Here is a 15,712-nt window from a genome sequence, read left to right as displayed (position 1 = left end):
AAGTTGAGTAGCAACAGGGAGTCAGTAGTGGGGATGGTGTGCCCAAGCACACATGCATATTGTATAAAGGTGCAAAGCCCTTCTTTCGCACCCTGTGAAACATAAATGTGCAGAGTTTTTTTAAAAAACTGGGCAACGGCCGGCCGCCCACAACTCCTGAGCCTCCCCCATCAGTCAAAACAAAGGGGGCAGGGGGCAGGAGATCTGTACCACCGGACATCCCTGGTTCCCCTTCAGCAGTGGCAGCCAGCCTGGTAGCGCAGTTGGCTCTGGCTGGCTTCAGAAGCTGCTCGCTGCCATGGCGCCCACCATTTTTCCTCACCGGAAGTCCTCATATGATATGTTTTGCACAACTGCTGAGGCTGCCGCTGCCATGTTTCCCGAGGACAGATTTGCAAATCCGGGGACTGTCCCCAGGAACCGGGGACATCTGGTAACCCTAATGTATAAGAGTACACAAGGTGAAGGCTTGGTTTTTCTTCCAGGCATGCCCTACAGTTATTGAGGAAGTCTTCACCAAAAAGCTGAATGTGATTGGGGCAGTCGGCATTGGTGTTGGTGTGGTGATGGTAAGTACCAGTATTTTCCATAAGGTTGGCATATAGCTGCATGTTGCATAATGCCAAGCATGGCATTCTTTGTAAGAAAATAATAATAATAATAATAATAATAATAATAATAATAATAATAATGCTATTTAATTATTCATACCCCGCCCATCTGGCTGCATTTCCTCAGCCACTCTGGCCGGCTTCCAATAAGGATTTAAAATACAATACAGTGGTACCTCGGGTTACATACGCTTCAGGTTACATACGCTTCAGATTACAGACTCCGCTAACACTAATAGTGCTTCAGGTTAAGAACTTTGCTTCAGGATGAGAACAGAAATCGTGCTCCGGCGGCGTGGCGGCAGCGGGAGGCCCCATTAGCTAAACTGGTGCTTCAGGTTAAGAACAGTTTCAGGTTAAGTACGGACCTCCAGAATGAATTAAATACTTAACCCGAGGTACCACTGTAAAACACCAGTCATTAAAAACTTCCCTAAACAGGGCTGCCTTCAGAAGTCTTCTAAACGTTAGATAGTTGTTTATCTCTTTGACATCTGATGGGAGGGCTTTCCACAGGGCGGGTGCCACTACTGAAAAGGCCCTTACATATAAAAGCTGTCAACAGGCCCAATTGCCCAACGGTGGGAAGCCTGCTGAGAGAAAACCAGCCGTGGCAAAAAACTGTGAAGCTCAGTGGCTAGTGTGACCTACTCTCCTGCAAGATGGGAGGACCGAGGGCACTTCAGAAATTGAGCAATGCTGAACTGCTTTCCAAAGCATCGCTAGCTTTGAACCATTGCAGTTTTAAGCCTAAACCAAAATTATTTAATTCACTTATCTCCTTCGTGGTATTCTTCATGGAGAAACTTTGCCAATTGTGTGTCTTTCTATTTTTTTAGATCTTCGGTATGATTTTCAGCATGATCCTTTGCTGTGCTATTCGTAGAAACCGAGAAATGGTCTAAAGGAGCCTCTGGCAGAGTGGGCCGTTAGCAGCATTCAAGGAATCTCCAGTTATTCACTTTAGCATTCTGAAAGTCATTTCTAAAGTTATATATTTGTTTTAAAAATGCTTTATTTAGTACTGATCTTCGTTTTTATGCTTTGTTTATAAAAGTTTAAAAGAAATCTAATTTTGAGAAGGTACTATATTTGTTAAGCTAAAGTCTAACAACTTGTATATAAGGGTTTGTCTTCTTTATTCAGACTTAACAACTGGGATGTAACTTACATTGGAGAAAATTTGATACTTAATAAAGATTTAAGAACACATAGTGACCTTTTTTTAAAAAAAGCGCCTTTCTTTTCAGTGTACTGATTCTGACACAGGAGGGGAAATGGGGGCTAAATTGTTTTTTCATGGTATTTCTTAGCAAAAATCTCAAATACTGAAAATGTTTCTTGCATGTGGGTGAGATCCCGACTCTTTTCTCCCATTACTTTAACAGACTTGGTGGGCAGCAAATATTAAACTTAGGCATCCTATTCATGAGCAACTGACTAATAATTGAAATTAATTTAGATATATATTGGAAGTGATTTAATGGATGGTAACTGACAATGAATATCCATGCAGAGGAGTATTTTTTAGGTGCTGGGGAAAACAACAACATGTGACAGACATGAAGAGATGATTCAAAATACCGGTATTTGGACAGAATTTATGCAGATGGGTTCGCATTTTATACTCAAGACCTAAATCATGGAATTGTAGAGATGGAAGGGACCTTGAGTGTCATCTAGTCCAACCCCCTGCATTGCAGGAATCTCAGCTAAAGCATCCTTGACTGATGGCCATCCAATCTCTGCTTAAAAACCTTCAAAGAAGCAGAGTCCACAGCCTCTTTAGGGAACCCATTCCACTGTCAAACAGCTCTTATTGCCAGAAAGCTTTTTCCTGATGTTTAGCCAGAATCTCATGTCTTGTAACTTGAATCCATTGTTTCGGGTCCCACCCACCAGAGCAGGAGAAGGCAAGTTTGTTCCCTCTTCCATGTGACAGTCCTTTAGATATTTGAAGATGTCTCTCGTATCTCCTATCAAACTCATTTCCAGGCTAAACATACCCAACTCCCTCATACCCAATGTGAAATGCATACTGTATATACTCAAGTATAAGCCTACTTTTTCAGCACATTTTTTATTGTGGTGTGGTGAACTGGCATATACTCGAGTCAATAAGTTTTCCCAGTTTTTTGTGGTAAAATCAGGTGCCTCGGCTTATATTTGGGTCGGCTTATACTTAAGTATATACGGTAATTTAATTTTCAGTTGTCTACAGAATTCTGTCTAAAGAGAGAAACAAAGCTTTTGTAAAAACATAGCAGAAAAAATGAAATGTAGACTGCAGGCCTGGGCACACCAGTGTTGAAGCAATGATTCTTCAACATCAACTTCGCTGGACTGATCATGTTGTGCAGAAGCCTGATGATCGTCTTCCAAAGCAAGAGAACAGCCTTGACCAAAGGTGTCATGGGCTTTGAAGACACTCAAACTCAGAACGCAAGGGAGAAACGTGCTAAGAGGAAGGCACGCTTGGCAAATCCACACCATGATCAACTCCCGCCCGGAAACCAATGTCCCCACTGTGGAAGGATGTGTGGATCCAGAATTGGATCCACAGTCACTTATGAACTCATTGTTAAAACCGTGTTTATGGAAGACAATCTTACTTGGCTGTGAGTGATTGCCAAAGAAGAAGAAGACATTTACCTGTAATTTTCACTTTTAAAACAGATAGATTATGGACAGTCTATCCATTCATCATGTAAATAAAGCAAAATGAGGATGATACCCAAGAGCTTCTTTTAACCATACAGTGGTACCTTGGTTCTCAAACTTAACCCGTTCCAAAACCAGAGTGTTCCAAAACCAAGGCGTGCTTTCCCATAGAAAGTAATGCAAAATGGATTAATCCATTCCAGACTTTTAAAAACAACCCCTAAAACAGGGGATTTTGCTATCTAACGAGACCATTGATCCATAAAATGAAAGCAATAATGTACTGCAGTCACACAATCCATCAGTAACTGAACTGGGTTCCACACAGTCATAAAACCAAAACCAAAAAGAGCCACAAAACAAAAACGCAAAATAAATAGCAAAAACAGACAGACCTCAGCGTAACACTCAAAACGGAGTATGTTCGGTGTCAGGGGCTCAGGCGCTGAGGCACAGGGAAGATGGGAGATGGAGAGCGAGGGGGAGGAATCCGAAGGGAGCGTAGGAGGGGACAGTGGTCCGAGGGATTCCATGAGCCTCTCCAGCGAATCGGAAGATTCACAGAGGGGAGCGCCAGTGGCCAGGGGCAGGGGGGTCCCAAGGGGAACGCCCCAGGAGCAAGGGGGCAGCAGGGACTCCCAGAGCAGTAGTTGGAAATCAGGACCAGCTTCCCCACCAGAGCAGAGTGGGGGGGAAGAGTCCCAGGCATCGGGGCCAGTGCTTTCCTCACCAGGGAGAGGAGACGAGGCAGAGCCTACCACGCCTCCCTCGGAGAGTCGGACAACGGAAGGGAGGTCAGATCCGGCCAGTGTCACGGAAGAGGGAAGCAGTGATAGAAGTAGTGTAACGGTTAGGAGAAAGGTCACTGGGTTGGCGCGAGAAGCAAGTTCAAATGTACAGGAGCGTGGGACAGCAGAGAGTGAGGATTGGGAACCGGGTCCTAAAGCACGCCGGAGGCAGGGGGAGGAGCTAAGCGACTCAGCGTCGGAAGAGTCCAGAAAGGGCAATGCCCCAGAGGGCAGGAGGACCCAGAGGAGAAGAGAGCAGTGCAGGAGGTGGAGCAGGGCTAGGATCTTAAACTGGTGTGGAAGGGGCGGAGACTGAGACGGGACTTCGCCGATCTAGAGTCTAGACGTAGGGCTGCACGCTCTGGCTTTGAAATGGAAATTAAACTTCAATAAAGACTTTTGTACATAACATCAGCCTGGCGTTGGTCCTCTGTGAGCTGGGACCTAGAGGCAGCTCTGACATTCGGCTTCTGGAAAAAGTTCACAAACTGGAACACTTACTTCTGGGTTTGCAGTGTTTGGGTTCCAAGTTGTTTGAGTACCAAGGCATTTGAGAACCAGGGTACCACTGTATTATGGTTTGCCATGGCATAATTTTAATTAATCTTGAAAGGAACTTGATTCTTAAAGCTTACTTGGTGCTGAATTATCATCTGCCTGTGTAACACAGAGCAGTATGTTCTGGCTATGGAGCAGAAGCTTAATCGAGGCTTGTTGGCTTCTATATTTAGAATGTGGGTGGTGCCTGCAAGTTCCCCTGTAATTGCAAGGCACACATAATGAGCTACATCTTTTTTTTTGTTTTGCTCTTTTACAATGGTTTAAAAAGAAAAGAAAAAAGAGGGAAACTAAAATGCATAATTACAGCTTGCAACACTCAGGACCCCAGACAGTTATATAGAACCAGAGGCCGTTTTGTGTGCTCTGTAACTGGATCGCAAAACCAGATGAGAGATTTTTCCATTGTCAGACACAGACTGCCACATTCTCCTCTTACTGAAAATAAATCTACAAGGCAGCCATTCATTGGGCGTGAATGCTTCACTTGACTGAGAGCCCTGTTTGATGTTCAATAGATCTTCAGAGCTGAGCTAACTGCTGGCCTTTGTGCGTGGGTTTGTCAATTGTGACATTTATCCCAGCAAACTCCCAGCAAATCGGACTACGGCAGATTTAGAGCTTTTAAGATGCAGTAGAAACAATTCTTCTTAAGATGAGCGTTCTGGAGAAGAAACTGGCTGTCGTTCTAAGCATTCCCACATTGATTTCAGTGTGCTTAAGGTGGAACCTCAGGCCACAGTGCCAAGGCAAAGTTGTGTTTGCCAAGGCAACACCAACGTAGGTGTGGGTGGACTGCGAACAGAAGCACAAGGAAAGTACTTAACTTTTAAACACCCAGGAGTGGGGTGTGTGGCTGCTTTATATAGGGTTAAAGCAATGCTATGGTGGGGGTTATGCTTCCCCATTCTAGATGTACAGAGGCTGGCTCAGATTACTCAACAGGAGGAAAAGGTAATCTGCACATGCACAGGTGCTTTCTCTGGGAGGTGCTACATTTTTTAAAAAAAGATATTTATTGAGATTTTCAAAATATTACAAAATAAAATTGAGACAAAGAAAAATGCAAAAATAAAAATAATTAACAAGTTAAAAAAGAAAAAAGACAAACCCCTCCCACCATATAGGTACAGATTCAAACAAAAGAAAAAGAAGAAAAAATTCAACAATACAACACAGACAATTAAAAACATTTACAACAAAAAGAAAAAACAAAATCATTATTTCCAAATCCTCAACTGTCATCACCTTTTTTCTTAGACCTCCTCCTCCTCCAGCCCAGGTTCCAACATCATCATCATCATTATTATTATTATTATTATTATTATTAATATGCCGCCCTATACCCAGGGTTTCAGGGTGGTTCACAGAATAAAATCAAGATATAAAACCACAAAATACATAATAATAAAAAGACAGTCCACTAGCCCCCACCCCATATTAATAATGCTATTAACAGAAGCATGGATCTGGAAGTTCTGCTAGGGTCAAAGCCATGGTAAAGGTAAAGGTAAAGGGACCCCTGACCATTAGGTCCAGTTGTGTCCGACTCTGGGGTTGCGGCGCTCATCTTACTTTATTGGCCAAGGGAGCCGGTGTACAGCTTCCGGGTCATGTGGCCAGCATGACTAAGCCCCTTCTGGCGAACCAGAGCAGCACACGGAAACACCGTTTACCTTCCCGCCGGAGTGGTACCTATTTATCTACTTGCACTTTGACATGCTTTCGAACTGCTAGGTTGGCAGGAGCGGGGACAGAGCAACGGGAGCTCACCCCGGTGCGGGGATTCGAAATGCCGACCTTCTGATCAGCAAGTCCTAGGCTCTGTGGTTTAACCCACAGCGCCACCCAAGTCCACAAAGCTATGGTACCTGAGGGTGAAAGCCACAAAGGGTTAAGTTCAGCATCTCCACATTTCCCCTGGAAATTGTACCCTCTGACTGCTTTGCAGAGAAGATGCAAGTCAGAGTTAAAGGGCTGAGCTCGACCACTTCTCGCCTGTGCCTTATCATTGGTTTCATGTTATCTAAGACTGCAGTCACTCCAAATTGTCCATATTGTACTTGTAAATGGGCTACTTCTCGAAGACACTGACGTGCTGGATTTGGAAGGTTTTAACAATGCTTTTGGTTGGCATGCATACTTATGGTATGACAAAGTTAAGATCAATAAGGCCTTTAAGAACCATATTGTCAGGAAAGCAGTATTTAATGTCTGGACAAAATACAAAGACTTATTGGAAAATAAAACTCCAAGGTGGCTTTCACCTCTGGAAGCTAAGGCCCGAAAAAGACCCAATATGGAAGCCGACTGGCCAAAATATTGGGAAATATTAGAAAAAGATGGAAATAATTGGAAATTGCAGAGTTTGGAGAAAATGAAGGATAAAGTGCGAGACTGGTTACATTACGCTCAGATTAAAGAAGTGTTTAAAAATGACAAAAAGTTAGGATTCCAGGTGGAGAAATCGAAGTTGGAAACAGAGCTGTTAGAACCTAAGGCTAAGGTACTTTCAAGAATGTATAACTTGCTGTTGAAATGGAATACACAAGACGAAATGGTTAAATCGGCTATGATAAAATGGGCACAGGATATTGGGCATAACATTATGTTTGAGGACTGGGAAAGGTTGTGGACCACTGGGCTGAACTTCACTGCATGTAATGCTTTAAAGGAAAATGTAATGAAAATGATATACAGATGGTACATGACCCCAGTTAAACTTGCCAAAATATACCATTTGTCTGATAATAAATGTTGGAAATGTAAAGAAAATGAAGGAACATTCTTTCACCTCTGGTGGACCTGCCCTAAAGTGAAGGTCTTCTGGGAAATGATATATAATGAGCTGAAAAAGGTATTTAAGTATACCTTCACTAAGAAACCAGAGGCCTTCCTTCTGGGTATTGTCGGCCAGAAGGTGTTAAAGAAGGATAGAACATTCTTTATATATGCAACAACGGCAGCAAGGATACTAATCGCTAAGAACTGGAAAACTCAAGATCTACCCACACTGGAAGAGTGGCAGATGCAGCTGATGGACTATATGCAACTGGCGGAGATGACTGGCAGAATTCGAGACCTGGGAGAAGAAAGGATTGAAGAAGATTGGAAGAAATTTAAGATTTATCTACAAAAATATTGTGATTTAGAGAAATGTTAATAAGGATGCTTGGTTATAAATAATTGGCCATCACTAAATTGGATCGGAAATTGACGATAAATGAGATTAAGAGAAACAAAAATTTGTTGGAGAATTGTTACACTATATTGAATTGAGTGGTTATAAATTTGCAAATAAGATGATAATTTGCTTGGAAAAATTTATTAACGATGTAAGTGGGAGCGGGAGACGTGAGGAAGTCCAAAGAAGTTATGAAATTTTGTTAAAACAAAGCAATGCTGTTTATTATCTTTGTATTTCTTTTATAAAAAACCCTAATAAATATTTTATATAAAAAAAAACATATTGTACTTGTAAATGTTTAAATCTAGCTTGTTCTCTCCTTGCTATTAAATTAGCATCTTGCATTAAGAACAGCTTAATGCAAGATTCCACCAGATTCCATTTCTCTTTTTTTAAAAAATAATAATAATATTTATTAAAGTTTCAAAAGAATTACAAAAAAAGAAAAAGGAAACCCAAAAAATACAAAGTACAGAAAAAGTAAAAAAGCAATTTAAAATATTTCAATCTTTCCATGTCTTGTCTTTCATTTACTTATTTCCCCGACCTCCTCACACCTCCCTCTTTTGTATTCTAGTTCAATAGTTGTTTCAGCAGAAGGAACATCTAGACGTAATCTGTTTACAAGAAACTCACATTGCCAGGATACATAGAAAACTTTTAACAAACAAGAGATTAGGACAAGAATTTATATCATCAGATAGAGTCAAGAAAAGAGGAGTTGTGATTTATGTCAAGGAAAAATTTGAACCAAAATTGATCTTTAAGGATGACCAAGGAAGATACCTGGCAGTGGAAATCCAAATTTATGGAGAAAAAATATTGATTGTCGGAGTTTATGCACCAAATGAGGGGAAGGCTGAATTCTTTAAGAAGTTGCATGAGACTTTAATGGACTTTTTGGACTTTAAAATTATAATGATGGGTGACATGAATGGAGTCGTCTCTACAAACATGGATAAGGCCCAAAGACAAACAATATCTAATGACGGAAGACTACCAAAGACTTTTTTTGACCTGACTGACACTATGGATCTGATCGATATTTGGAGAACTAGGAACCCTCTGGAAAGGGAGGGGACTTTCTTCTCTGAAGCAAAAATGACATGGACTAGAATTGATCAAATATGGATTTCTAGTAATCTGGCATCAAAGGTTAAAAAAACAGAAATCTGCCCAAAGACCTGCTCTGACCATAACGCTGTCAAGATGGAAATGAAACTGACAACAGCTGGAACCTTTAGATGGAGAATGAATGACACTCTCTTTGGAGATGGGGAAATTTGCAAAAAGGCCCAAGAAACACTTAAAGACTACTTCGAGATCAATTTGAGATCAGACACAGAAAAAAGAATCATTTGGGACGCAAGTAAAGCCGTGATGCGTGGCTTCCTAATACAACAGAATTCAATAAAGAGGAAAAAGCAGAATGAGAAGAAAGAGAAAATTTGGAATCTAATAAAAGAAGGGGAGAAGAAATTGAGATCTAAGCCTAAATCCCAGGAGATATTAAGAGAAATAAAATTCTATCAGACACAATATATGGAATTGACGAACCAGGAAATAGAATGGAAAATTAAACAAATGAGACAAAAGACTTTTGAATCTGCAGATAAATGTGGGAAGCTACTGTCTTGGCAACTGAAAAAGAGACAAAAATTGAACACAGTGACATCACTCGAAGTAGATGGGAAGTCTATTAATAAACCAAATGAGATAAGTAATTGTTTTCAAAGTTTTTTTAAGAAATTATACAAACAAGGGCCAAAAAATGAACAGGAGATAGAAGAATTTATTGGAAAATACGGACTATCAAAAATCTCTGAAAACAACAGAAGGAGTTTAAACGAGAAAATTACAGACCAAGAAATAGAGAGTGCCATCCAGGATATGAAGCTGGGAAAATCACCAGGACCAGATGGATTAACTGCGAGATATTATAAAGTATTGAAGGATTGGTTAATACAACCATTGAAAGAAGTCTGCAACCAAATTTTGGAGGGGAAAAAGGCTCCCGAATCGTGGAAGGAAGCATTCATCTCACTTATACCAAAGACAGAAACTGAGAAACATCAAGTCAAGAATTACCGCCCTATATCACTTTTGAATGTGGATTATAAAATTTTTGCAGACATTCTAGCAAAAAGATTCAAAAAAGTGCTGTTAGAGGAGATTCACAGGGACCAAACAGGCTTTCTACCAGGCAGGCATTTGTCAGACAATGTGAGGAATATTATAGATATTCTAGAACTTTTGGAAACTGACATAAATAGAAAAGCTGTTTTGATTTTTGTGGATGCAGAGAAAGCCTTTGACAATATTTGTTGGAGTTTTATGAAGAGGAATCTCCAAGGAATGGGGGTAGGCAAGAACTTTGAAAATGGTATAAGTGCAATTTATTCTGAGCAAAAGGCCAAACTTATTGTAAATGGTATGGTTATGGATGAAATTCCAATAGAGAAAGGGACACGACAGGGATGCCCAATTTCCCCTCTATTGTTTATATCGGTACTGGAGGTTTTCCTTAACATGATTAGAAGAGACCAGCTGGTTAAAGGTATACAGGTCGGAACTAAACATTATAAGCTAAGAGCATTTGCAGATGACCTAGTTTTGACACTACAACAGCCAGAAACTAGCACAAAAAGAGTTTTGGAACTTATTGAAATATTTGGTCAGGTAGCAGGTTTTAAATTGAATAAACACAAGACAAAGGTGTTGGAAAAAAATCTCACGGTGGGGGAAAAAGATAGTTTTCAAAGAGAAACGGGTTTGGAAATTACTAAAAAGGTAAAATATCTGGGGGTGAACTTAACATCTAAGAATGTGAATCTATTTAAAGATAATTATGAGAAATGCTGGGCTGAAGTGAAGAAAGATTTCGATATATGGTCAAGATTGAGACTTTCCTTGTTAGGCCGAATTGCTGTAATTAAGATGAATGTATTGCCGAGATTGTTGTTTTTGTTCCAGACATTGCAAATTTTAGATAAGATGGACTGTTTCAAGAAGTGGCAGAAAGATATATCTAAATTTGTCTGGCAGGGCAAAAAACCCAGAATTAAATTCAAGATTTTGACTGATGCAAAGGATAGAGGGGGCTTTGCCCTGCCGGACTTAAAACTTTATTATGAAGCAGCAGCTTTTTGCTGGCTGAAACCATGGCTACTTCTTGAGAATACAGATATTCTGGACTTGGAAGGTTATGATAATAGTTTTGGTTGGCATGCATATTTATGGTATGACAAGGTAAAGGTACACAGAAATTTTAAAAATCATATTATTAGGAAAGCATTGTATAATGTATGGAATCGATATAAAGATTTGTTTGAAAGTAAAACCCCCAGGTGGCTGTCACCAATGGAAGCTAAGGCGGTAAAAAGATTGAACATGGATACAGACTGGCCAAAATATTGTGAAATTATAGAATATGATGGTGAAAAGTTGAAACTACAGAGTTTTGAGAAATTGAAACCTAAAGTCCGAGACTGGTTACATTATTACCAGATTAATGAAACTTTTAAGCAGGACAGAAAACTAGGATTTCAGAAGGAGAGATCAAAGTTAGAAACAGAATTGCTAGAACCCAATACTAAGAATTTGTCTAGAATGTATAATCTGCTGCTAAAATGGAACACACAAGATGAAACGGTTAAATCAGCCATGATTAAGTGGGCACAAGATATTGGTCATGATATTATGTTTGCTGACTGGGAGCAGTTATGGACCACAGGTATTAAATTTACGGCATGTAGTGCCCTGAAAGAGAACATAATGAAAATGATCTATAGGTGGTACATGACCCCAGTCAAGCTTGCAAAGATATATCATTTGCCCAATAACAACTGTTGGAAGTGTAATGAATGTGAAGGAACTTTTTATCACCTTTGGTGGACCTGCCCAAAGATTAAGGCCTACTGGGAAATGATCTATAATGAAATTAAGAAAATCCTTAAGTGGACATTTGTAAAGAAACCGGAGGCTTTTCTCTTGGGCATGGTCGGCCAATTGGTACCAAAGAAAGATAGGACCTTTTTTATGTACGCAACAACAGCAGCAAGAATCCTTTTGGCGAAGTATTGGAAGACTAAAGAATTACCTACTCTGGAAGAATGGCAGACCAAGGTGACTGAATTTATGGGACTGGCAGAGATGACCGGCAGAATCCGTGACCAGAAGAAAGAGACAGTGGAGGAGGACTGGAAAAAATTTAAAATCTATCTTAAAAATTGTTGTAAAATTTTGGAATGTTAAGATGTCAGGGGATTGGACACTAAGAATTACAGCTATAAATCGAAATTTATAAAGCAGAAACTCTTTTTAAAGAGAATTAAATATAAAAATGGGATGAAGAATTGCTAAAAATTTTGAAATTTGGATGCAGTGAAGGGGAGGTTTGGGGAAGTCGCATTATGTTTGTTTTGTTTTTTCTTTATGTTGTAAAATCAATAAAAATTATTATAAAAAAAAAAAAAACAATAGTTGTTTCAGCAAGTCCTTACCCTTTTTGCATTTATCTTGATACTTTATCGTAATATATTATAACTTTACATTTTTACATGTTAACAATCCATTTATACGTACCCCTTAACCACATTATTGCTAAAACCACTTAGCTTCATTCCAACCTCCCTCTAACATTCCTTAATTTTACAGTGTTTCTGTAAATAGACTTTAAATTTCTTCCAATCTTCTTCTGCCGACTCTTCTCCCTGGTCTCGGATTCTGCCAGTCATTTCCGCCAGTTCCATGTACTCCATCACCTTCATCTGCCATTCTTCCCGGGTGGGTAGATCTTGTGTCTTCCAATACTTCGTGATGAGTATTCTTTTTTTATATATATATAAATATTTATTAAAATTTTTGAATACAAATACACAAATAATAAACAACCTTACTTATATCATAACGTGGTTTCATCACTTCTTTGGACTCCCTCACGTCTCCCGCTCCCATTTACATCGTAAAAAGGTTTTTCCAAGCAAATTATCAACTTGTTTACGATCTTATATCCACTCATTTAAATATAATCTAGCAATTCTCCAAAAAAATTATGTTTTCTTTAATCTCACTTATCATCAAATTCAAATCTAATTTAGTGGTGGCCAATTTTTTATAATCTAGCATCCTTCTTAACATTCAACCAAATTGCAATGTTTTTGTAAATACGTCTTAAATTTCTTCCAGTCTTCCTCAATCCTCTCTTCTCCCAGGTCTCGGATTCTGCCAGTCATCTCGGCCAGTTGCATATAGTCCATCAGCTGCATCTGCCACTCTTCCAGTGTGGGTAGATCTTGAGTTTTCCAGTTTTTAGTGATGAGTATCCTTGCTGCCGTTGTTGCATACATAAAAAATGTTCGGTCCTTCTTTAGCACCTTCTGGCCGACAATACCCAGAAGGAGTATTCTTGCTGCTGTTGTTGCATACATAAAGAAAGTTCTATCCTTCTTTGGCACCAATTGGCCGACCATGCCCAGGAGAAAGGCCTCTGGTTTTTTCAAGAAAGTATATTTAATTACCTTTTTCATTTCGTTATAAATCATCTCCCAGAAAGCCTTAATCCTTGGGCATGTCCACCAAAGGTGAAAGAATGTACCTTCATTTTCTTTACATTTCCAACAATTATTATCGGGCAAATGATATATTTTTGCAAGCTTGACTGGTGTCATGTACCACCTGTATATCATTTTCATAATATTCTCTCTTAAGGCATTACATGCCGTAAATTTCATACCTGTGGTCCATAACTGTTCCCAGTCAGCAAACATAATGTTGTGTCCAACATCATTTTATCATAGCAGATTTCACCATTTCATCCTGAGTATTCCATTTCAACAGCAAGTTATACATTCTTGATAGTGTCTTAGTATTGGAATCTAACAATTCTGTTTCTAATTTTGATTTTTCCACCTGGAAGCCAGTTTTCTTGTCCAGATTATAAGCCTCCCTTATTTGATAATAATGAAGCCAATCTCGCACTTTATCTTTTAATTTCTCAAAGCTCTGCAATTTCAATTTATCTCCTTCTTGTTCCAAAATCTCCCAATATTTCGGCCATTTGGCCTCCATATTGAGCTTTTTCTGAGCCTTTGCTTCCATCGGTGACAACCACCTTGGGGTTTTACATTCAAGTAGATCTATATATCTTATCCAGACATTAAACAATGCTTTCCTGACAATATGGTTTTTAAATGCTTTGTGTGCTTTGACCTTATGGTACCACAAATATGCATGCCACCCAAATACATTATTAAATCTTTCTAAATCCAAAATGTCTGTGTTCTCAAGAAGCAGCCATTCTTTCAGCCAGCACCAGATTCCATTTCTCAAAGATGTGCTTAAAGGTAAAGGGCTCCTTGACCGTTAGGTCCAGTAGCGGATGACTCTGGGGTTGCGGTGCTCATCTTGCTTTACTGGCCGAGGGAGCCAGCGTACAGCTTGCGGGTCATGTGGCCAGCAGGACTAAGCCGCTTCTGGTCAAGGAGCACCTTTACCTTTTTTTTACTGCATGTACCAGGGAGCACAACAAATGGCAGGTTTGGGGAAAGAAGACATTTGGGTGTCCAAAGGTACATGCATTTCCTCAGTGTTGGAGCCTGACAGTCCTCATGTTCATAATGTTACATTCTCAGAGTACTCATTGTGGAGGCTGCCCATCAAACTGCATTTTTTTTTCCTTGCTCCCTTCTCTGAAGCCTTGGATTGAAGCTTGATAACTTTGGAAAACCAGGGTTGGAGCCTTGCCATTTCTGGTGGATTGCTCACCCAACATATACAACTGAAAAGGAAGTGCCCTTGCCCTTTATTTTTCTGGCAACTGGCAGCAAGAACAACTAAAAACTCCGCCAGACCAGTGTGTGACTTGGCGTCATCATTCCCAAGGCCTCGACTCGCTGTCATCAAGTTGGAACCACCAGCCTTCCTGATCATGGTGCCCAGGTCTTCCGTACCCACTTCCTTGCGTTCAAGCATCCAGTCCGTTTCCTCATTTTATTTACACTAGGCCCGCTCTTTCCCGTTACTTAACCCCCGACATAAATATCTCATTTTCAGTCTAAGGAAGGAGGCCACCCTGAAATGTTTCTGCTCATTGTTCAAGTGGGAGTTTCTTTTTCCTTGAAGATACCACAGGAGTGACCTCCCCACTTCACGAGAGAATTCCTTATGGTTGCAATGGCCCCAAAGCCATTCTGAATTATTATCTTTATGATGCATTTCTTTGGGAAATGTTTGAATACAACAAGAGCTGAGATGATGCATCTTCTCTTCAGAAACACGGTAGTAATTCTCGTATGGCTCCCCGTAATTACAGTATTTTTCGCTCTATAAGACGCACCAGACCACAAGACGCACCTAGTTTTTGGAGGAGGAAAACAAGAAAAAATAATATTCTGAATCTCAGAAGCCAGAACAGCAAGAGGGATCGCTGCGCAGTGAAAGCAGCAATCCCTCTTGCTGTTCTGGCTTCTGGGATAGCTGTGCAGCCGGCATTCACTCCATAAGACGCACACACATTTCCCCTTAGTTTTTAGAAGGGAAAAAGAGAGTCTTACAGAGCAAAAAATACGGTATCTTGGTTCATGACACTGAGGGAAATAACATCCAGATACTTCTAAGAATGGAATTAAATGTTGACGTTCACAATGCTAAGGTACACAGGCATTCACTGGGATAATTTGTGTCTGGGCAGTAGTAGTAAATATTTATTCTCCAGCAAATCCTTGGATGTCATTCCTTGGCCAGGCTCCAAATCTGGAAACTAGTTTGGGCAAGGAGAAAAGCATTTGGCAGAGGTAGCGGGGAAGGGGGTATTTACAGGGGAAATTAAGGAGGAAGGGAGGCATTTAGTGGTTTAGCACTCCTCTCCCCTGATTCTTCTCCTTCAGGCAACATCCAGTTGCTTCTCA

The 15,712-nt window shown here is 40.1% G+C and overlaps 1 protein-coding gene across 1 annotated transcript in view; it reads left to right on the top strand.

Annotated features, from left to right (window-relative positions):
- Positions 1-1,823, top strand: part of CD9 (CD9 molecule) — a 30,340-nt gene extending 28,517 nt beyond the window's left edge. The window contains exons 7-8 of the mRNA XM_081861053.1: positions 486-569; positions 1,451-1,823. Of these exons, the coding sequence (XP_081717179.1) occupies positions 486-569; positions 1,451-1,516 (150 nt within the window). The 3' untranslated portion in view covers positions 1,517-1,823. The remainder of the gene's footprint in view (positions 1-485; positions 570-1,450) is intronic.
- The last annotated feature ends 13,889 nt before the right edge of the window (positions 1,824-15,712 follow it).

Source organism: Podarcis erhardii (genome assembly GCF_964252035.2).
Source record: "Podarcis erhardii genome assembly, chromosome: 5".
NCBI classification, from domain to species: Eukaryota; Metazoa; Chordata; class Lepidosauria; order Squamata; family Lacertidae; genus Podarcis; species Podarcis erhardii.
This window is presented reverse-complemented; position numbering and strand designations above follow the sequence as displayed.